The sequence below is a fragment of the Melospiza georgiana genome, chromosome 17 (genome assembly GCF_028018845.1).
Source record: "Melospiza georgiana isolate bMelGeo1 chromosome 17, bMelGeo1.pri, whole genome shotgun sequence".
In the NCBI taxonomy this organism is placed as follows: domain Eukaryota; kingdom Metazoa; phylum Chordata; class Aves; order Passeriformes; family Passerellidae; genus Melospiza; species Melospiza georgiana.
In genome coordinates, this window is record NC_080446.1 from 14,394,084 (window position 1) to 14,414,807 (window position 20,724).

At 53.6% G+C, this 20,724-nt stretch overlaps 1 protein-coding gene across 6 annotated transcripts in view; it reads left to right on the forward strand.

The window, feature by feature from the left end:
* Positions 1-20,724, forward strand: part of DLGAP4 (DLG associated protein 4) — a 174,005-nt gene that overhangs the window by 149,767 nt on the left and 3,514 nt on the right. For all 6 annotated transcript variants that reach the window (XM_058036413.1, XM_058036412.1, XM_058036414.1 and 3 more), the window contains 4 exons: positions 15,353-15,714; positions 17,013-17,104; positions 17,530-17,939; positions 19,764-19,855. In XM_058036413.1, the coding sequence (XP_057892396.1) occupies positions 15,353-15,714; positions 17,013-17,104; positions 17,530-17,939; positions 19,764-19,855 (956 nt within the window). The remainder of the gene's footprint in view (positions 1-15,352; positions 15,715-17,012; positions 17,105-17,529; positions 17,940-19,763; positions 19,856-20,724) is intronic.

Here is a 20,724-nt window from a genome sequence, read left to right on the forward strand (position 1 = left end):
CCATGTTCCCACAATTAGATAACTGGCCATGCATCTGTTTACAAAGCAGTATCCAAAATAATGTGTTGCTGTTCTGTTTCCTCAGCTGGGCTCTGTGTCGTGGTTACAGCTAAAGACTAGTATTGAATCTCTTGCTAAAAGGGGATTGTTAGGTTTTTTTTCCTGTGGCTGCTTTAATGCAGAGCTGTCTTCCCCATCTCAAGCCTTGGGCTCGTAGGTATGAAGCCTGTCTGCTGTCATCTCACAGGCATCCTGTGTCTGCTGCATGTCTGGGACAGGAATAGAAACCCCCCTGAGGACAGGATTCATTGGGGTGATGGTGCCACAGCATCTGGAGAATGGCCACTGTGGGAAGGGCTGGCAGAGCTGCTGTGCCTCCCTGAAAGGCCACAAGAGGCTAATCCCAGAGCAGCTGGCACCTGCAGTGGATTTGGGATGCTCCTGGAGCAGGTGGAGCCCCACCCAGCAGCAGGGAGGGGGCCCTGTGGGGCAGTGGCTGCTTTGGGCCCCACACGTTTCTGGGGTGCACCAGCCCCCTCTGACTGGGGTTCAGGATCTGCCAGCTCTTCACCAGCTCTGTGCCTTTGGAAACAAGAGAAGTCAGATGTGAAAATTAGTGCTCTTATTTATTGATGTACCACTTCTTTGCCTCCTTCAGTTTACCCTTAATTAATCTCCAAAAGCATTTGTGGCTGGTTTTGGCCTTGGAAAGGCTGTTGGATAAAGGACTTTTTTTCACTTGCTATCACATAGTGACAGAGCTGAGAGCAGACTTGTTTAGGTGTATTGAGGAGGACAGTTATTCCTGCAGATGAGCTCCAGGTCTCCAGTAACCTGGGCTGCAGTGGGAGTTTAAGCCCTCTCTCTTTCCAGCACTGGACTTCTCCCTGCTGGATCAGCCTCCTGCTGACAGCAAGTTCACAGTGCTGGTGCTGCCTGGCTGCCAGAGCCCTACAAAGGAATTGTCTGCTGGAGTCATCCTGTTCCACTGACCTTCATCTTCAGTCAGTATCTGCTGTGTCTGTCTCGAGCCTTCTGACAGGGCCCAGATCCAAGAAACTTGACTGGGCAGCTCTTCCTCCGAGCCTGGGCCTCTGCTGCATAAACAACCCCGATGTTTCCTTGAAAGTGCTTTCCAGGAAAATGTAGCAGCATGGATACACTGGGTTTGTTTCCCAATGTGGTGTCCCAGACATTAGAAGTGACCCCAAGTCCCTGTACAGGTGACACTGGGACCACTGTGTGTGCTGAGGGTCCTGCCTGGATGTGCTCTGTGCTCCCCCCTGCAGTGACAAGGACAGAGCAGTGTCCTTCTGTCCTTCCATGTGCCCCCACAGTGGCACCATGTTCTGGAGCATTTTGCCATAGTGTGATGGAGGATTCCTCCTGGCAAGCAAACCCCTTGAGCAGGCAGTTTGTGACCTGCTCCTTGGTGCCACCCTCGTATCCCACAAGCTCAGAGCTGCTCTGGGGCTCTGCTGGTGCTCACTCTTGGGTTATTTTTGGCTGGTGACTCTTGCTTCACGAGGCCACTTCAGGTGAAAGCACTTGCTGGACTGCCCCCAAGTAGCTGACACAGTCAGTCTGTCCTGGGAGGCCACAGGAGCTGTTCTCAGCAATGCCTTGGAGCTGAGCACAGCAGAGGCCGGGCTGGTGGCTGCCCTGGAAAGCCCTGCATCCCAAGATTGGCATCTCACTGTTCCTAGGAATGTCATCCTCCAGCTGGTCTGGGGGTTGGACAACTGGCATGACAAGGAGTGGCTGCTTGAATGCAGTAATGCATTCCAAGTCTAAAATTGTTCCCAGGCCAAGTGTGGGGAGATGGCCAAGTGGAGGAATAACTGCAGCCTTGGGCAATCTTTGCAGTTTGGCTGGGATTTTCAGAGAAGTGTAGAGATGGGATTTTTCCTGGAGAACTGATGGCACCATCTTTTCCTTGGTGTGTCAGCTCTTGGTAATCAGGTATTAGAAATCTTGAGCTGGTTCTTTCCAAAACCATGTTGGCTTTGGTTGGGTGAGGAGGTGTCTGCAAGGAGCAGTTTGATTTGTTGCTCCATCTGCCCTTGCAGGAGGAACTTGCCCTGTGTGCTTTGGAGCAGGAGCTGCCTGGGACCTGGCTGGGAGCAGGGGGAGGGATGGGCATGGACATGGTTGGAACATCACCAGCCTGCTGAACCTCTCAGTGCCTTCAAAGGCTGGCACACAGCTCTTGGGCAGGGTTGTACCTCTGCAGACCTGTAACCAGAGCCACATAAATTCCTATCTGGAATGTCCCTTACTGATGTTTTCTGTTAAACTGAGTCCAGTAGATCCCACATTTTTGCTGTGCTTCCTGGTTAGGTCACTTCAGACCTGACAGAGGGTTTGTTTGGAGCAGGGGCTTTGCACTCCTGAGAACCCCAGTGCTCCTTGTGGTGCCTGCTGTGGGTGCAGGTGCCTCAGAGGGAGGGAGAGCTGAAGGTGAGCAGGAGGAGGGAGCATTGTGGATAGGCTTCTTTCAAGGCTGCCCTTGGTCTGTTCAGAGCTCCTTGGACTGTGGAATAGCTGGGCTGGTGTGTTTTCCAGCAGGCTCTGGGAGACCAAGGGAGCACAGTTTTGTGGGAAGGTCCCATTGCTGTGCTTGAGCAAGGAGTGGCTTCTTCCAAAGACACCTCTGGTGTTAGCTGTCTCTTTCAGGAGCACCTTCAAAACATGATCTGTCTGGATCATTCTCATCACCTTCCTTAAGCCACTCTAAATCACTTGTTACCTATCCTGCCATTCACCCTCTACCATCCAGTGCTGAGCACTGATCAGGAAAAGCCAAAATGCCTCTCTTCACCTGCTGGTTGGTACTTGGTGCTTACGGGTGTAGGGGGGAAGGAGAAAAGCTTGCTGGGAGGAAGCTTTGTGGAATATCCTGCAGAACACCCTGAGATTTCTGAATTTGGTGTGGATGGTTTTTATTTTGTAGCTGGAGTTACACAACTGCTGAGTTGAAAGGAGTGGAGGGAGAGAAGATCACTCATTTGGAAACAGGAATAAATATAAGCAAGGTGGGAAATGAAGCCAAGAAGGCTTTTGGCACAAAGCTGCCAAGGCAGGAGAATGGTCTGTTCCCCAGTGAGCAGGTTCCTGAAAGCAGCAGGGAGTGCTCTGGTGATGTTTAGTGCTGTTGCTGGAGGCTGGGCTTTACTGATAACCCTCCTTGGAAGGCCAGGGAGTCATTGTCACATCCTGAATTCCAGCCAGGGGACAGGAGGGAGTAGGTCCCAGTGCCATGGGAGCAGCATGACTAACCAGGGCCTTCAGCTGTGTGGCCTAGAGCTGAGTCTCTTCCCTGGCTGTGCTGAGCAGAGCTGGGCTCTGGCCTCTCCCTCGTGTCCCTTTCCTGCAGAGTCTCAGATCCTCAGCATTCCTCCATGGCAGGTTCTGCAGGCTGGAGGGGCTGGGCTGTGGGCAAACAGGTCCTGCACCCCTGAATCCACACCTGCTACCCATACTTGTGGCTAAGTGGTGGTCAGGGCTCTGAACTTGAAAGCTTCTGGGGACTCTTGAGGCCTGTGAACCAGGAGTGTGGTGCTTTGGAGCCTGCAGGGAAAGCAGAGCAAGCTGTGAACATGAGGACCCGGTGGTGGCTGGGAGCTCTGTAGGTCACAGGTACTGGAGCCCCAGACGAGGCTCTGCCTGCAGGCCTGGGCTCTGCTGTGCTCTCTGATTTCAGAGCTGGGGCTGCACAGTGGCTCTCTGGTCGGTCCTGCTCAATGCCTGAAATGAGGTGTTGCAGAAAGTGCTGGCTTTGCTCCGGATACCCCTCCCTTGGGGCACCCATTGTTCAGGGACTGCTTGTGATACTTGGAATTCTCAGGTGCTCAGAGCTGGGCACTCTTGGCCTCTGGGAGAGCGGTGGCACTGGGGACACCTGGCTCTGCTGCTCTGTGTGCCTCTGTCACCAGGGAGGGCAGCTCTGTGCTCTGCAGGCTCCATGGTTGGTTCAGGTGGGAGCCCTGGGCAATCCAGGCAATGAGCACAGCTTTCCAAAGCTTCCTAGCACCTACCCAAAGGGAATAAAAGGTTGGAATATTTGCTTAATTGCCTGTTCTGAGTCTGAAGACTTCCCTTCCTCTCCAGATCAGACCAGACTGTGCTGCAACAGCTGAACCACTGTCAAAATTAATGCTAATGAAGAGGGAGCAGCCTGCTACAGTCTTTTCTGTGCTTGTTCATGTGATTTTTTTTAATCTTATGGATAATGCCATGTTAAACAATGAAATAGAATATGGAGTAGCTTTCTCTAACATGCAAAGCTTGTCCTGTGCCTCAGCCAACAGAAGTTTCCCAGCAATTTTGACTTTGATTCTTCACTATTAGCATAATGTTGCCACATCTTGGTTTGTACATACTTAAGGGAGGAAATAGCTTCAACTGGATCTGGCTATTAAAGCCTCTTGAAGATTGTAGCTTTGAAGATGGAAATCTTGGGTGCTGGCTGCCTGACAGCCACTGTCCAAATGGAAAGTGTGTTGACTAAAGGCTGCAATTTTTCACTGTGAGATGAGTCCAGCCTGATGCCTTCCCATGTCCCAGGTGCAGAGTTTGCTCAGTGCTGTCTCCTCAGCTGCTGACACGTGTGCTTTCCCTGGCCCCATGGCTACAGGGTGGGGTTTGTTTTCAGCTTGCAAAGAATCCCTCGTCATCTGGGTGTGGGGAGGGAGGATTTTTATAATGTCCTGGGAAAACCACCTCTGCTGCTCCTCTGGTGGCATCACTAAATGCTTGTCCTTGCCTAAAACAGTGGAATATCTTCCCGTGAGCAAGGGAGAGCAGCAGATTTCCTGCATCAGGTAAAATTTGGGATACAGTAACTGAAAACTGTGATAAAAATCCTGATGCTGAGCAAAGTGATGGAGAAATTAATTCTTACCTTGAGGGAGGTTTTGTTGGCAGTGATGGGGGCAGTTTCTCAGGATTTTAGGTGGACTGCAGGACTGTTGGTTGTTTGTGTTCTTGAGGATGCAGCAATTCCCTGGGAGCCCCATTTGTGCTGGGGAGCTCAGTGATTGCTGCCATCAGCACAGGCCTGCTCCTGTTATCACACTCTGTGCTGACAAGCTGCTGGCTGCCATCAGTGTTTTCAGCACCCTCTTGGCCAGCTCTTCTGTGAACAATGTTTAGTGGCACACTTGAGATGATGGTGACCCCTCCACCCTGCTTCCAGGACTGTCCATGGGTGGGGATGTGCCAGTAATGCCTCAGCAAGCTGGGCAGTGTTTGCAAAACCTTCCATGCATCCCTCTGTGGGTTTGGTTGTCCCACAGCTTTGGGGGTGATTCTGCTGCAGGGGAGCAGCTCCTGGAGCTGTCACAAACTCCTGGGGTTGGTTCCTGGTGGGCTGGGAGAGGTGCCTGGGCTGAGGGGAGGCGCTGGGGAGTATCAGTGCTGTTCAGCCATGCTGGGCTGGCACTCTCACCCTTCTGAGATGGCAGCCCTTGGGATATTGCACCTGCTGTTGTGCTCAAGGTGCATCTCTGTGCCTGTGCATGGAGAGCTTGAGATGTCTCCTGGGACACGTGAGCAGATGCTTGGGAGTGACTGGGTTTGGGCTTCAGCAATCAGCATAACCTAAAATAGCTTGTTTCAACTGCTGAGCTCTGACACAGATAAGAAGGGATTGGGTTTGCCATGGTTTCCAGCCATTTCTGGCCAGATGGATTTTGACTGGCTGTGACTTTGAGGAGGTGTGTTGAGATTCCCTGGACTTCTGCAGTGGCAGGGAAGTGAGTTAAAAGCATCCACATATGCCATCCTCCAAGTGATGTGGCAGTGCTTGAAGAGATGGTGAAGGGAGAGAATATTTCATGCAGTGCAACATGAGCTGGTGGAACTTTCTTCTGCAGGAGATTCTAGAAACTGCTAGCTTAGAGAAAAACTAACAAGGGCTCCCTAATTGCACTAAACATGGATGATTAATGCTGATACCCTCAGTGCACTAGGAGTGGCTGCAGCGCTGGGTGCATGGAGGATTTGCCATCATTCCTTACGTGTCTCCTCCCAAAAGATCCCCTCCTCCCTGCAGCTTGCTGCTTTGCAGAGCAGCTGGAAACCATCCCACGTGGAGGAGGGATAGGGGAGCAGCCTGTGACCTGGTGGCACTGGCTAATTCCTGTCTGGTTCACATTTCTGCCCTAATTCCATGTCTGTGCTGGGTAAGCCTGGGCAAACCTTGCAGAAAGGGCAGCATTAAGCAGGGAGAGGGACACAGGGGCTGCTCACTGCTGTGGGACAGGAATCCTGTGGCACCCAGTTCCCTTCTCTGCCTGCTTCCATGGTCTGGCATGTCCTAGAGACACTCAAGCCTGCAGAGCCCAAAGCAGCCCAGACCCAAAGCTCAGAGTGCAGCTGGCAGAGCAGACCCTGCTGCTCCAGAGTGACAGAATCAACATTTTTGGACTGCCACTCAATGTTTAAAAGTGTTTAAAAGCAAGGAGGGATGGAGCCTGCCTGCAGTAAGTGCCACTCCTGGGAAATACTCTCTGGAATGCAATCTCTACATATCTCCAGCTGTGTTTTCCCTCTCCTGTTGTGCTGGCAGGTCCCTCTTGTCTCTGAGCTGCTGCTGTTAGAGCTGCCCTGGGCACTGTGTGCTTGTGCTGCTGCCCTGCCCACCTGTGTGTGTGCTTGAGTGCAGTGGACACCTCCTTGTGCTGCTGCTGAGCTTTATTTGCCACATCTGGATGAGATGCTGCAGGCACAGGACCCTGCATCAGGCAGGTGAAGTGGATGATGCTTCAGTGCAGCAGCAGAAAGGATTGCTCTCGTTGTGGCAGCACCTTGCAGCACAGCTTATCTCACTGGCTGAGGAGCTTGTGGCACACGGTCAGTAAGCTGTGCTCCATGGGGGTCTGAAGTGGTCCTGGGATGTGCTGGGAGTGCTGGGCAGGCTCTGTGAGGGGCTGTGTGCCCCAGTCTGTGCAGTCCTGCATTCTCTTACCTGCAGGAAGGTCCCTGTGCCCTGTTCAGTGCCAGGGGCTGATGGAAGTGCCTGTTCTCTCTGGAAATGCTCTGTGGCATGGATGGTTCAGAGCTGAGCCTGTGCAGATGTGTAGGCAGGGTGTCTGCAGGGCTTCCTTGCCCTCTGCAGAGGCAGGAAGAGCAGCAGGGTGGGTTCTCTCTGTTCCCCCATGTTCCACTTGTGTGCACAGAAAGGTTCCAACCCCTCCATCCTGGCATCCCCACTGCTGCAGCCCGGGAGCTGCTCCTTCCCTGTGCTGCCAGGGCTCAGGGCAGGGGCAGAGCCCCCTGGAGCTGGGAGTGAGGAGGAGGAGGAGTCTGTAGCAGACAAGCTGTGGGTGATGCAGCAAGCCCTGGGGCTCACAACTTGGTGCTCCTTAATACTGTGGGACCCCATCTCTGCGTCCTGTGCACAAAGACCAGCAGGGAGGAATGGTGTGGCCTTAAAGCCCAGCTGGGCTCCTGTTTCTGGGGCTTTGTACTCCTACAAAACCTGCCATGAGATCAGGATTCCCCTGGCCTTGCCCAGGCCTCTGCCCACCCTGCTGTGCTGCAGGGTGCCCGTGTGCAGGAAGGGGAAGGGCTGTGCCTGGGCACCAGGACTGAGCTCCAGGCCTGCCTGGTGGGCTCCCAGCTCCTCTGGCAGCCCTGGCTGTGCTGGAGGAGTCACTGGTGACTCCTTTGTGCCCACCTGGCAGGACGGTGCAGGGTCCTGGCTGGGTGCACAGCAGGAGTGTGGTGCTGGTCAGAGATGCCAGGGCTCCCACTGGCTGTGCTGCTTCACCCCTTCATTGTGAAAAGCCTCAGCCCTCATTAGTGAGGGTTTTGAGGGGATCAGCCCATCCTGAGGCCCAGCACAGAGCAGAGGAGCTGAACTGATGATGGAGCATCCCTTCAGCCCAGCCCCTCTGTGGGAGAAGTGTGTGCCAGCACTAAAGGGGCACTGAGCTGGCAAGGCAGCCACCCCTGGGCATCAGGGTTAGGGTTAGGGATCCCTGGGGATCAGGGTTAGGGTTAGGGATCCCTGGGGATCAGGGACCCCCACCCAGAGATGCAGGCTGCTCCTCCTGGCTCATGGCTTTTCTCCTCCCAGCTGGTGACTCCTTGAGGCAATGGTTGGGCCTTGCTGGTTGTTGATGGGTTCACCCCGGGGCAGGGAATGCTCCTTTGGGTGCTGCCCTGGGCTGGCTGGGCTGCAGACCTGTCTGAGCCCTCAGGACAGAGGGGACACTTGCTGGATGTGTGGTTGGAGCAGGGTGGAGCTGCTCACCATGGCTTCAGCTCACTCCAAACCCCCTGACATGGCCTTGGGGAGGGTGGGGGGCAATGCCAGTGTCTGCTGTGGCACACACAGCAGCCCCAGTGTCAGCTGCTGCAGCTGGCTGTGGGAGTGCCTGTGCCTGGTGTCCCTGCAGCATCTGCTGTGTCCCTGCTGACTGCAGCAGGCCCTGCTGCCCAGATCTGCAGGAGCCAGCACTGTGAGGTACCCTATTTTTAACCCCAGCATTCTTGGGGTGTGTCTTCTGTTGCTTCATGCTTCTTTTAAATCGGTGACCTTCTACAAGTGGCTTTTTTTTGGCAAAAAAGCAACCTGCTTTGCCTTCCCAGTGTAATAGTTCTCAGTATATCAGTGCTTATTATCATTTCTGTGCTCAGGAATTCCAAATTGGAGCATCTCCATGATGCTTAATCATTGAAAAATCCAAAGTCTCTCATGTAAAGAGTTCACAGCCCTCAGCCTTTCCTTCTCTGGTGAAAGTTCCCTCCCAAAGCACAGGGATGGCTCTGTGGTTGGAGCTGTGGTTGGAGCTGGGCCTCACGCAGCCCTGAGTGCCCCTGTGGCTGCCCCAGCACCCTGGGCACGCTGTGGTGGCTCTGAGGGGAGCAGGGCTGCAGCTCTCACTGAGGGCATCTCAGGCACGGCTGAGCAGAGAGCACCAACGGCTGTACTGAGCATTTTGTGGTGCATTTCTGCAGGAGAGCTCTACTGTTGGTCTACAGCTGATGTTCCGAGAGAACTTTGAGAGCTGCTCCCTTGAGTTTGAAGTCCTTTCTGTGCAGATGTGTCCAGCTCTTTCATTGCAGTGATGCACAGGAACGTGCTGTACCTGCAGTGGTCAAGTGCAGGGCAGTTCCTTTGTCCTGACACAAGTACCAGAAGGACACATGGATGATAAAATACTGCAGCAGAGCCTTTGGGGTGTGCAGGGGGACCTGAGCAGGAGCAGGGGGTGACAAACCTCTCCCAGCCATGGCTGTGTGCTCCTGCAGCAGCACCTGGGGGGTCACCCAGGGCAGCAGGGACCTTGGCACAGGGGTGGCAGTGCTGGGACAGCCTCTGCCTGCTCAGCGGGGGCTTGCACGAGGCCCTTTGCTTAAAGCTAAGAACTTATTTCTCTGTGTGACGAAATGCCAGATTGCTGAAAGGCAGTGTGCCAGCCTGGTGCCAGCTGTGCCAGGGAGCTGCAGTGTGAGGTACCAACTGTGCCAGGGCAGCTGCATTGTGGGGTACCCGCTGTGCAGGGTACCAGCTGTGCCAGGGAGCTGCAGTGTGGGTACCAGCTGTGCAGGGTACCAGCTGTGCCAGGCAGCTGCAGTGAGGGGTACCAGCTGTGCATAGGGAGCTGCAGTGTGGGGTGCCAGCTCTGCCAGGGCAGCTGCAGTGTGGGGTGCCAGCTGTGCAGGGTACCAGCTGTGCCAGGCAGCTGCAGCGAGGGGCTGGGTGGAGGCTGCTCCCAGAGGAGCCCCTGTGGGAGCAGGGGTACTCAGCAATGGCATCTCCCCTCTCTTGCTTTTTTTTCCCACCAGTGAATTGATGCTGTTCAGGGGGAAATAGCCACTTGCCATGGCCAGGAAAAGTGCCAGGGCTGTTGTTCTGAGCGAGGGCTGCTCATCTGCTGTAGCTGCTGGGAGCAGCTGCAGTGGTTGGAGTGGCACTCGTGCCTTGGGGGGCAGGCTGTGACCCCAGCCTGCTGCCCCTCTGTCCCTGCTGCCTCCTCCTGCCCTCTGCTGTGCTCCCTGGCCCTGCTGGGCTTCTCCTCCCTCTGCAGCCCCTGTGGGGTCAGGGTGTCCCATGGCAGAGCCCAGGGCCTGGCTCTGTCCTGGGAACAGGAGGATTCCATGGTGGGAGAGGTGACCAGCCTGCAGAGGTGCCCTTGTCCCAGCTGCCATTCCAGCCGTGCTGGGCTGGGACCTGAGGATGGGGAGTGTTGAGTTTCTTCTCTGACCTCCTTCAGAAGTACTCAAGGTGTCTGGGCTGGGTTTATGCAGGGCTCTCCCAACAGGTGAGAGGGCTCTTCCCTGGTGCTGCTGCCTGGGAGGAGCTCCTGGGGAATTCTCTGTCCATTTTCTGTCCTCTGACTCACAAGCACAGCCTGGCTTGTGTGTGAGCTCTGTGACAAGCAGAAGCAGCTGGTGAAGTGTTCATGGTGCTCCTTGGGATCATCTGAGAGTTACAGGGCTCTGCTGGGCTGGGCACTCTGCAGGGCTCCATGGCACCACCACGGAGGTGGCACGTGGTGGCACATGCTCTGGGAGCTGCTGTGCCAGGGTGCTGCTGCTGCTGGGGTCACCCTGCAGCTGGGAGTGAGGGCCCAGAGCCCTTCCCTGGCTGCCACAGCCCTCTTGTGTGTGTCTCTTACTCAGTGTACTATCCAGGGGAGATTTGTAGTTTTTCAAAGATCACTGCTGGTGAGATTCACAAAGGGAAAGCACTGAGGTAGGAGGTATTTATAGCATTTCCATAAACTGCCTCTCTGAACAAATGCAGTCACTTGACTTTGTTTTCTGGGAGTTGTTTTGTTCACTATAAAACTTCTTTTAAATCTCCTCCAGCTCTCTAAAGACATTCATTCTGTCAGAGCAGGAGGTGGCACTTCACAGGCATTTCCCATGGAAATACATGGGAGCCATGTGACTTTTCACATGGGCAGATAGTGATAGAACAAGCAGAAATTGCTTTAAAGAGGTGAGATTTAGATTAAATATTAGGGGGAAAATGATCCTTGTGAGGGTGGTGAGGCCCTGGCACAGCGTGCCCAGAGCAGCTGTGGCTGCTCCATCCCTGGCAGTGCCCAAGGCCAGGCTGGACAGGGCTTGGAGCAGCCTGGGCAATGGAAGGTGTCCCTGCCATGGCAGGGGTAGGAAAAAGATGAGCTTTAAGGTCCCTCCAACCCAGGCCTCTATGATTTCTGACTTGGATGATCTTACTCTTGACTAACAAAATGTGGTTAGGATTCTCAGCAGTGCCTCTAACTGGTGCAGGTATCTTGACCCTCAGTGTACAGAAGAACAGTCAGGTCTGAAGTGATTCTTGTGACCTATAAAATCAATGTGTCCATGTTGTCTTGGGTATGAATTGTCACTGGGGCTCATTTTCACTTGGACTCTCTACAAAGAAAACATCCTACAGTTCATTACAGCTCCAACCTTGAAGTGTTCCTGAAGCTGATGAAAATCAGAGGTCAGGTCACTTGGAATGCAGCTGTTCCAGTTCCCTTTGCTGTTGGAAAGTGCCTCCCAAAGCAGCTCCTTCCAGCCAGGACACCCTGAGGCAAAGGCCAGCCCAAAGCCCTGCAGCTGGGATCTCCAAGGGAATAATGCCACTGATGCCATTTGCTGCAAGATTATTCTATGGCTGTTTTATTTAAAAGGCAAATGAGCTTGCCTTGTAGGAGAGATTATTTCAGTGTTCTGCTTTCTGTGTGAGGAAATGAGGTCGTTCCTGCAGCCCTTCCCAAGGGGAAAGGGGGATGCATGGAGCAGGGCAGGGACAGCAGCCAGCCCTGATGGTTGAGGGCAGGAGAGCTCATCTCCTCAGCTGACTCTGGCTGGGGCCTTTGAGGTGATTTAACAAAAATAAGGATGGTTTGAGAAGGTCTGTGAAGTTCCTGGAAGGATTGGAAATGTCAGCAGGCTGTATTGAATCAGCAATAGCAGCAGAGCACTGGCACTTGAGGCCAGACACACTTGAGGGCAATGGTGGTGCTTAAATCCGAGCCCAAATCCCTTGGCTGCGATCCTGGTGGTGCTGCCAGGTACTGAACAGGTACAGCCTGGTGGGGGAACTGGGGCTGGAGTTCACATCCTCTTGTGGCTCTACTTTTAGTCTTCCAAGAAGCAAACAGCTCTGGAAGGAGAGGGAGAGGAGCCCAGCGTGCCCAGCTGGGTTTGAGGGTGCAGAGGGCTCTCCAGTGTGAGGCTCTGCAGCAGCTCCCCTGCCCAGGGCTGCATCTGTGGGCATTGCCCAGGCCCCTGAGGGCAGGTGCAGGGTGCTCATTTGGAAACATGCTGCTTCCTAAAAATAATTACAGGGGAAAGATTATAAACAAACATCCTCCTCCCCAAAATCAATCATCCACAGCATGCTGCGAATTCCAACTGCTTGCTGAAATAAGCCTCAGAAGATCCTGTGAGCAGGAAGAGCCTAGTGTGCTGCAAAACTGGAAGCTTAAGCATGACTTCCATGTTCTCCTGTTGTTCCACACCTTTTTGGAGCAGGGATGATGTTCCCAAGCAAACTGAGCTGATGGCCCTGCTCCAGTGCCCACAGGAATTGTAGTTCTACATTGCAGCACAAGCTGTGACCTCAGCAGATCGTGGCTGCTGAGCTGTAGCCCTTTGGAGGGGCAAGTCAGCAACTGGAATGCTCCTGACTGGTGGGATTGGCCTCAGAGCCAGGAGGGAATGCTGCCTGCTTCTCCTGCGGAAGCACTGGGATGTTCTTGTCTTCCTCAGGGTTTGTGTTCTCCCACAGATGCAGGAAGCACTGACCCTTGGTTCAGTGTTGTGCAGACTCTTCTGGAGGGCCTTGCTCTGACTTTGGGTTTTGAAGTCCATTCTAAGGTGTGGTTTCTGAGATTGCTGGGCACTCAGAAGTCCTGTTTTATATTTGCAGAGGGCTTCAGTGGGGTTAATTTGCAATTGCACTAACTAATGCATCCCCAGGTGTTCAAAGCTCCTGATCCTTTTGTGTTTGTCATTTGCAATATTTCTTAGAGCCTTAGACTTACTTTAGTAGCTCAGGCAGTGAACCCTTTGAGCACAGATACATGAACAGGGCTGTGTTTTGTTGCTCCTGGGCCTTTCCCTTCCAGCAAAGCCTGTGCTGCCTTCAGCCAAGGCAGGTGGCACAAAGGGATCCCAGGAACATGCCAAGGTTCCTGTGGTTTCCCCCTTTAGCAGAGCAGCACAAACAGTGTCTGTGCTGTCTCTTGGTAGGTGGACAATGACTTTGGGTCTGGCTTCCTGGCCTTGGACCCCACTGATCTGCCCCAGAAGCTCTGTGCTGCTGTGCCCTGCCCTTGTTCTGCCTGGCCAGGCTGTTCTGTGGCAAACAGGACAGTGTCCTGTCCCCAGCCTTGGCAGTGCCCACTGGGGAGCTGGGCTGGGCTCATGGTGGCCGTGCCAGCCGAGCCACCAAGGGCTGGCCAAGCAGGACGGTGGCACAGGGGCTGTGGGTAGCAGGGCACCCTGGGCACTGTCCCTGGAGGAGAACAGGGGCCACGTGGAGGGATTGAAGTGAAGGGACAAGTGACATGCTTTCAGCTCTGCCAGGTGGGGTGGCTCTGGCTTGCCCTGGCAGTGGCTGCTGGAGCCCTGGTGCAGTGACAGAGAAACCTTTTGAGTTGTTTTGGGGTGTAGGCACAGCTGCCATGGCCCTGCTCAGGCTGCTCCTACACTGCTCCATTGAGATGGGCACTGTGAGTCAGGCCCTGAGACTGGGCCAGGGAATTGCTGTCCACGTCAGGCAGGGGGACTGTGCTCTCCCCTCACTGTGTGAGGCAGAGGGTGATGTGTCCTGCCATCAGGACACTGCTCACTTTGTGCTGGACTTGGTGGAGTAGCTTGAGGGAACTGGGGTGCATTGGGTGCTCTCTGAGCTCCTGTGCAGATGCAGGCTGGAGGCAGCTGGGTTGGCAGCCCTGCACAAGCCTCTCACTTCTCCTCTGCCAGCAGCGCCATTATGGTGCTGCTCAGCATCTCTGGGCACAGAAACCCTGCTGGAAACACAGATCTCCTCCTCTGTAATTCCTCCCTTTTAGGTCCTCCTTTGAAGTGGAGCTTTAGCTCTTAATATGGTAAATAGTGGGATGTGTGAGTCCACAGTGTGTCAGTGAGGCTCCTGGGGCAGCTCTGACTGCCCCACAGGGAATGTGGCTCCCAGGGATGCTCAGAACTGCCTCTGGCTCTGCTGGCAATGGTGTGGAGTGGGCAGTGACTGCAGAGCTCTGGGACTAAGGAGGCTGCTGGCCAGGGCTGGGATGTGTTATGGGGTGCAGGGGAAAAGCAGTTTGGGATTGCACAGGACTTAATGGCAGGAGGGATAAGAGTCTAGTGGTAGGATAAGGGTGGAGGTAGGATAAGGAAGGGAGTCTGGTGACTTGGGGAGGACTGAGTGCAGGGGTAGGAGGGGAAAGGGGGTCAGGTGTGTGTTTGGCCATGCCCTGCCCTGCCCAGTGCAGCCTGTCCTGCATGCACAGCACCTGCAGTGGGACTGTGGCCTCTGGGGCCTGTATATCCTGGGCAGACTGAGAACCTAAACATGGCTGCTGCAGCATCCACATGGATTTTACTTGTATTTTACATGTATTTTCACTGGTGGGCTTCCATCCTGGCTAGCCAGACACAGGAGCAGGCTGGGGCTGTGGCTGCTGTCTGGGTTTGTGCAGCCAGCCATGTATCTATCCCTACAGGTGGGATATGTGTGTTCTGTGTCTGCTGGGCACATGTCCCCAGCCTTGCTGCCACTTGGAGCTGGGGCCATGGAGTAGCAGCCTTGCCACTCTTGGGCTGTTGCATCCAGATAATGCCTTTTCTTCTGGCATGGAGCATTTGGGCTTGTCAGGGGCTTCAAATGTGTGTTCCTGCCATCAACATCTAACAAATTTTATGGATTCTTTCCATTTTTATAGGAAAAACCATCACCCTGATCCAGACATTGAAACTCGTCAACTGATGGGACAAAGAGCTGAGACACTTGGCTGTACTAGGACACTAAAACATAGGGTTTAGCCAAAGAATATTTCCCCACTGTGGAGCCTTACACCTGCCAAGCCCTGTAGCATTCTTGGGAGGCTTTTCTATCCCTCTTCTCCATTTCCAGATTTCCACACATCATGGTATTCCTTTTGACTTCTTTTGCAAGCTAGCTCTGGCTCTGCCTTGGCTTCCCCTATGCTTTGGTGTGGGTCCCCAGCGTGAGCTGCTGCCTGTGGGCTGGTTCTGCACCTCTGCCTCCAGCTGCTGCTCGGAGGCTCCTCTTGGATGTCGTGACTGACCTGCTTTTTCTCTCTCTTCCACTGTATCTCTTTCCCTCCAACCTGTCTCCTGCCTTCTCCGTTGTCCCCCTCCGTCCCTGCAGGTTCATCATGCCTAGTGGCATATAAAAAGACTCCACCTCCCGTCCCACCTCGGACCACGTCCAAGCCCTTCATCTCTGTCACTGTGCAGAGCAGCACTGAGTCAGCCCAGGACACCTACCTGGACAGCCAGGACCACAAGAGTGAGGTCACCAGCCAGTCGGGGCTCAGCAATTCCTCAGACAGCTTGGACAGCACCAGGACACCCAGCGTCACCAGGGGCAGCGTCGTGACTGCAGCCAGAGACACTCCAGAGTTACCTCAGAAAAATGCAACTTTGAAAAGTGACAAAGGGACTCTGACTAACGAAGAGCCTAAAGTGGAGAATATCCCCAAAAGAAAGCTATCATCTATAGGAATACAAGTATGGAATAGTTTGTTCTCCTTTGTCCCAGGGAATGTCCTTGCCCCATCCCTTTAGCATGTGCCTTTGCTGTGACCGGGTGTGCATCTGAGCTCACTTAGAATAGCAAGGGACACTCCCTGCCTTGCCTGTGTTCCCAGGGTGAGAGACAGCAGCACTTTCCCTTAACAGCCCAGAAAGGACTAAGCTCTTTTAGTACAAATTTGAAATGTTTTCTAGAGCAGAGGGGCTGTGTTAACTGGGTGAGTCCCTCTGAAGAGGCCTTCTGCTGCTGGTCTGCCTGTGTCCTGTACTCTGTGTTGCTTCCAGTCATTCTGCTTCTTGTCCATCTGGTTGTAGGGACAGTTCTCCCCTGAGAGGTGGGCCCTTCTGCTTGGTGTCCATGTGGGAAGGGCTGCTGCAGTGTCAAATGGTCCCAGGGCTGCAGGAGGGTGCAATTCCTTGCTACCCCGTGTTCCCAGCAGGTTGATGCTTCCCTTGCTGGAAGCATTTAACTGTGGGAATAGATGGGAAAGAGCTGTGGATAAAGCAGTGAAATGAGAGCCCAGTGAGTAGTGTAAATTGGTGCTTTAGTCAGCAGAATGCATCCTCTGGGCCTGTGCTCCCCTCTGGGACAGGTTTCTCTGTCACAGGTGGCTGTGAGCTCTGGTTCTCTCCCAGGTGCTGGTTACCAGCAGAGGGGAACTTGGGCAGCTCCAGGTGCAGGGTCTGAGCTTTGAGCTGTCCTGTGTGTGCTGAACAAGTTCTCCATCAGCTTTACAGCAAGGCCAGCTCAGTACAGGTGACAGGGAAGGGCTCTCAGCAAGGCTGATAGGACAGAGCACCTGAAGGGCAGTGAGGGGAGGGAAACCCACTGGAGAGGCTGACTGCCTTCCATTGCTTTTCCTTTTCTGAGCTGGTTCTTAAGTCACCTGGATTTCTTTCCTAAAACCTTCTAACCCTCTTATCCAGAGCCATGGAGGGTGTCAATCCCTGGGAGAGAGGCTTTGCTGTCAGTCTCAATCACCTTGCTGCACTCCCTTGGATGCCATGGTCCCTGGCTGTGTGGAATGGCACAGGGACACTGCCCCAGCCATGCAGAGCCCAGGGCTCCTGGCACAGCAGCCTGGCAGGATGCAGCCCTGTGTCTGCTCCTGAGGTGGGAGCAGAGCTGGGCAGGAGCCTCATGCCCGTCCTTAGCCAGCCCTCCCATATGGTGTCAGCATGCTCTGTGTGTGCACACTCCTGCTCTACTAACGTGGATTGCAGCCACAAGTTCTTCTGTCTGTTTTTCTCTGTATTTTTTTTTGTTCAATAAGGTTGACTGCCTTCAGCCAGTGGCAAAAGAGGAGCCTCCTCCACCAGCCACCAAATTCCAGTCCATCGGGGTACAGGTAGAGGACGAGTGGCGGTAAGTGAGACACAACTTGTGCAGTTTCCTTTTCTTTAAAATTGTGCCTCCCCCACTTGTGCTTAGACCTTCTGCCCTGCTTTGTGCCAGTGAGTGATGTTGAATGGGGCCCACAGAGAGCTCTTCCTTCACAGTGCACACCCGCTTCAAAAAGCATTTGTTCTCTACCAGCCAAATCAATGGGAGCTTGAAATTAAATCAAAAATTAAAAAATTCCAAACTGTAATTATAGTCATGCGTCAGGCTCTCGTCTGAAGGGCCGGCTGCAGTAAGCAGGCAACCTTGTAATTGTGTGTGAGTGTGTGTGAGTGTGTCTGTGTGAGGAGAGGCAGGGGGGTTCTGCTGTGCCCATGGAGTTTGGTGTCAGTGTGGAAGGCCAGCCAGGCTGAGCCCTGCTATTGAACGATGGCTTTTGATCCCTGCAGGAACAGCCACTCCCGCAGCATGTCCTCCAAACAGGACACAGACTCTGACACGCAGGAGCCCAATAACTCCAGCTGTAAATCATCTGAGAGAAGCCTCGCTGAGTGCCCCCAGCACAACAACTCCGTTGGTGTTGATGCCTCCACCAGGCAACCAGCCAAGCCCTCACAGATTAAGAGAAACCTCTCCTATGGAGAAAACAACGACCCGGCCCTGGAGCCTTCCTCTCTCCCTCCTCCTGACCCCTGGCTCGAGAGCTCCTCCACGTCGCCGTCGGAGCCGGCGCAGGCGGGGCCCTGCCGGCGGGACGGCTTCTGGTTCCTGAAGCTGCTGCAGGCAGAGACCGAGCGCCTGGAGGGCTGGTGCCGCCAGATGGACCAGGAGACCAAAGAGAACAATCTCTCTGAGGAAGGTGGGTGGGGGCACCCGCCCGGCAGCTCCTCCCTCAAGGAGGGGCTGGATTTGGGTATTGGGTCGGTTAAATCGTGGCTGCCCCATCCCTGCAAGTGTCCGAGGCCAGGTTGGACAGGGCTTGGAGCAGCCTGGTCTAGTGAAAGGTGTCCCTGCCCATGGAATGAGATGAGCTCTAAGGTCCCTTCCCTTCCAAACCATTCTGAAATTGCTGACAGCCCCCACCCAGAGCCAAAGCATGAGGATGAGATGAGGAATGCTTTTTCCTTGGAAAGGGTAATGTAGCTTCCTGTAGCAAATGGAGTACAACGTAATGCTGTGATGCAGCGTGAAAGATGTACAGGGCATGGTGTGGCTTCTGACCACTCAAAACTGCTAAAAGCTTAAATGGATTTAATCTTAAAAAAGGTCAAATGGAAAAAGCTTTCAAGGAGACTGTGGGATATCTCCCTGCCTCACCCATTACTGTCAAACAGGCAGGGGAGACCTTAGCTGGCAGTGGGGCAGGAGGAACACAACTTTGGAGCCTGTTTGCTCAGTTCACTTGATGAACTGGTCGTTAAAGCAAAGAACAGCTTTCCTCACATGGGAAAGCCTCTGAATTTCTGCTGGGTCCACCAAAAGCATGGGACAGGGAGCAAGAGGCCCGTTGATTTTATGGGGTTCAGTCCCAGCTAGGCTTGTTCCTCTATTTTCAAACGCCTTGGCAAAACCCCTGGGCTTTTTGCAGTGGGAATCGTGCCTCTGGTGCATGCAGAGTGACAGGAGTGGGTGTCAAGGCTGCAAAAGGCAGGATCTTTGTGTGGAGCTTGGTTCTGATGTTTTTAAAACCTGAGAAAGGTGAAACAAAGGTGAGACTCAGTTTTAGCTCACTGTCACTGCGGAGCTAATCCCTAATCTGATTCCCTGAGGTGCTGCCTGGCAGGGAATCTCCCTGCCTTGGGGCTGGTCTGGCTTGACCTGTGGCAAGGAAAGGCAGTGAGACCTGCATGGCACTGTTCTGTGTGCCAGGGGCAGCTGCATGGCACTGTTCTGTGTGCCAGGGGCAGCTGCATGGCACTGTTCTGTGTGCCAGGGCCAGCTGCACGGCACTGTTCTGTGTGCCAGGGGCAGGCTGCTGGTTGTGTCACCACAGCCTTGGTGGGTTGGAGAGCCCAGGGTGTGCTCACCCAGCCAGGCTCTGCTGGGCAGGCTCAGGGCCAGCAGCAGGGCAGGACTCAGTGGTCCCTGTGGGTGATGCATCTTGCAGGCACGTGGGGCTCTGAACCTGCCTCTGGGAGGGAAAAGCTCACACTGTGTTTCCTCTAATGAGCAGAGGAACATGTCCATGCCCAGAGGCTGCTTGGAAAACCCATTAAGAGCAGCATGAAGTCCTGGGTGTTAAAAGCCCTGGCCTGTGTGTTAATCCCTGCTGGTACAGGGAGGCTGGAGAGTGGTCCCTGTGTCACCTTTGTCACCTTTCCTCTGGGCAGGGCTGGGAGAGCAGCATGGGGTCCCTAAGCAGGTGCCAGCAGACTTGGCTGAGGTGGTGCTGGTGGCTCTCTGAGGGGCTCAGGGCAGTTTGAGGAGCTCCCTGCCAGCTTGGATATTGTAATGTCCTCAGCCAGGTCTGTGTTTGGCCTGCCAGAAGGAGCAATGGCAGACAAATGTAGTCACAAAACATCTTGTGAGAGCAGTTGGTGCCTTGAGGATATCTGAAATTCCTTTTCTGATGACTCCAGTGTTTGCTCCAGAAATGCTGGAGCTCATTGCTACAATTAACAGTCTGTTCAATTCAGGTCTTTTTATTTCCTTTTATTTTATTTTCTTTTTTTGTCCTTCACAGTCTTAGGAAAAGTCCTGAGTGCAGTGGGCAGTGCACAGTTACTAATGTCACAGAAGTTCCAGCAATTCCACGGCCTCTGTGAGCAAAACTTGGTGAGTCTGGATCTCTTTTTCCTGGTTTCTGAGAGGATGCCTCTCTCTGAACAGCACTACAAGGACTTGGTCAGTGTTAACAGGCTGCAGTCCCTGTGGAAACAAAGCCACAGCCTGCAGTGCCAGCTGGGGAAGGCTGGGTTAGCACAGAGGTGTCGCAGACATCTTTTGTGAAAAATCCTTTCTTAAGATTTTTCCTTGTGAGAAGCTGCAGTTTCAGCAACCAAATGTAACCAATGGTTATCTGCTGCTGTGGAATGCAACAGGTGGATCCGTGATTGATCTCATGTAGATGTTTGGATTTACTGACCACTCACAGCAGAGCTGCTCTCGCTCTCTGTCTGAGACACAGATCTTTGTTATTCATTCTTTTTTATTCTTAGCTTAGCTAGCCTTCTGAGAACTTTTTCTTTCTATTCTTTTTAGTATAGTCATAATGTAATATATATCATAAAATAACAAATCAAGCCTTCTGATCATGGAATCAACATTTTTGTCTCTCTCTCATCCTGAAAACCCTTGTGACCACGGTCACACAGAGGTGCCTCCTGCTTCTGAAGGGCTTTTTGAGGAAAACCCCTGAGGCTGGGCTGGATAGGGGGGGACTGTTTGAAAGGTCTGCTCTTGACCACACATGCTCCCTTTGCGTGTGTGGCTGGTGCCACTGTCCCCAGGCCACTGGAATTGATTTCTGAAAGGGAATGCAGGGCTTTGCCCTTGTTCAGAGCTGACCTGGCTAATGGGTATTGATGGAATCTGTGGTTTAGTTTTCCCCTCAAGCTTTATGGTAATATGGATTTTGCAAACTTCCTCAGGGGTGAATTCCTCTTTAGATGTAAAATAATCTTGATGAGACTTGAGGAGCAGGA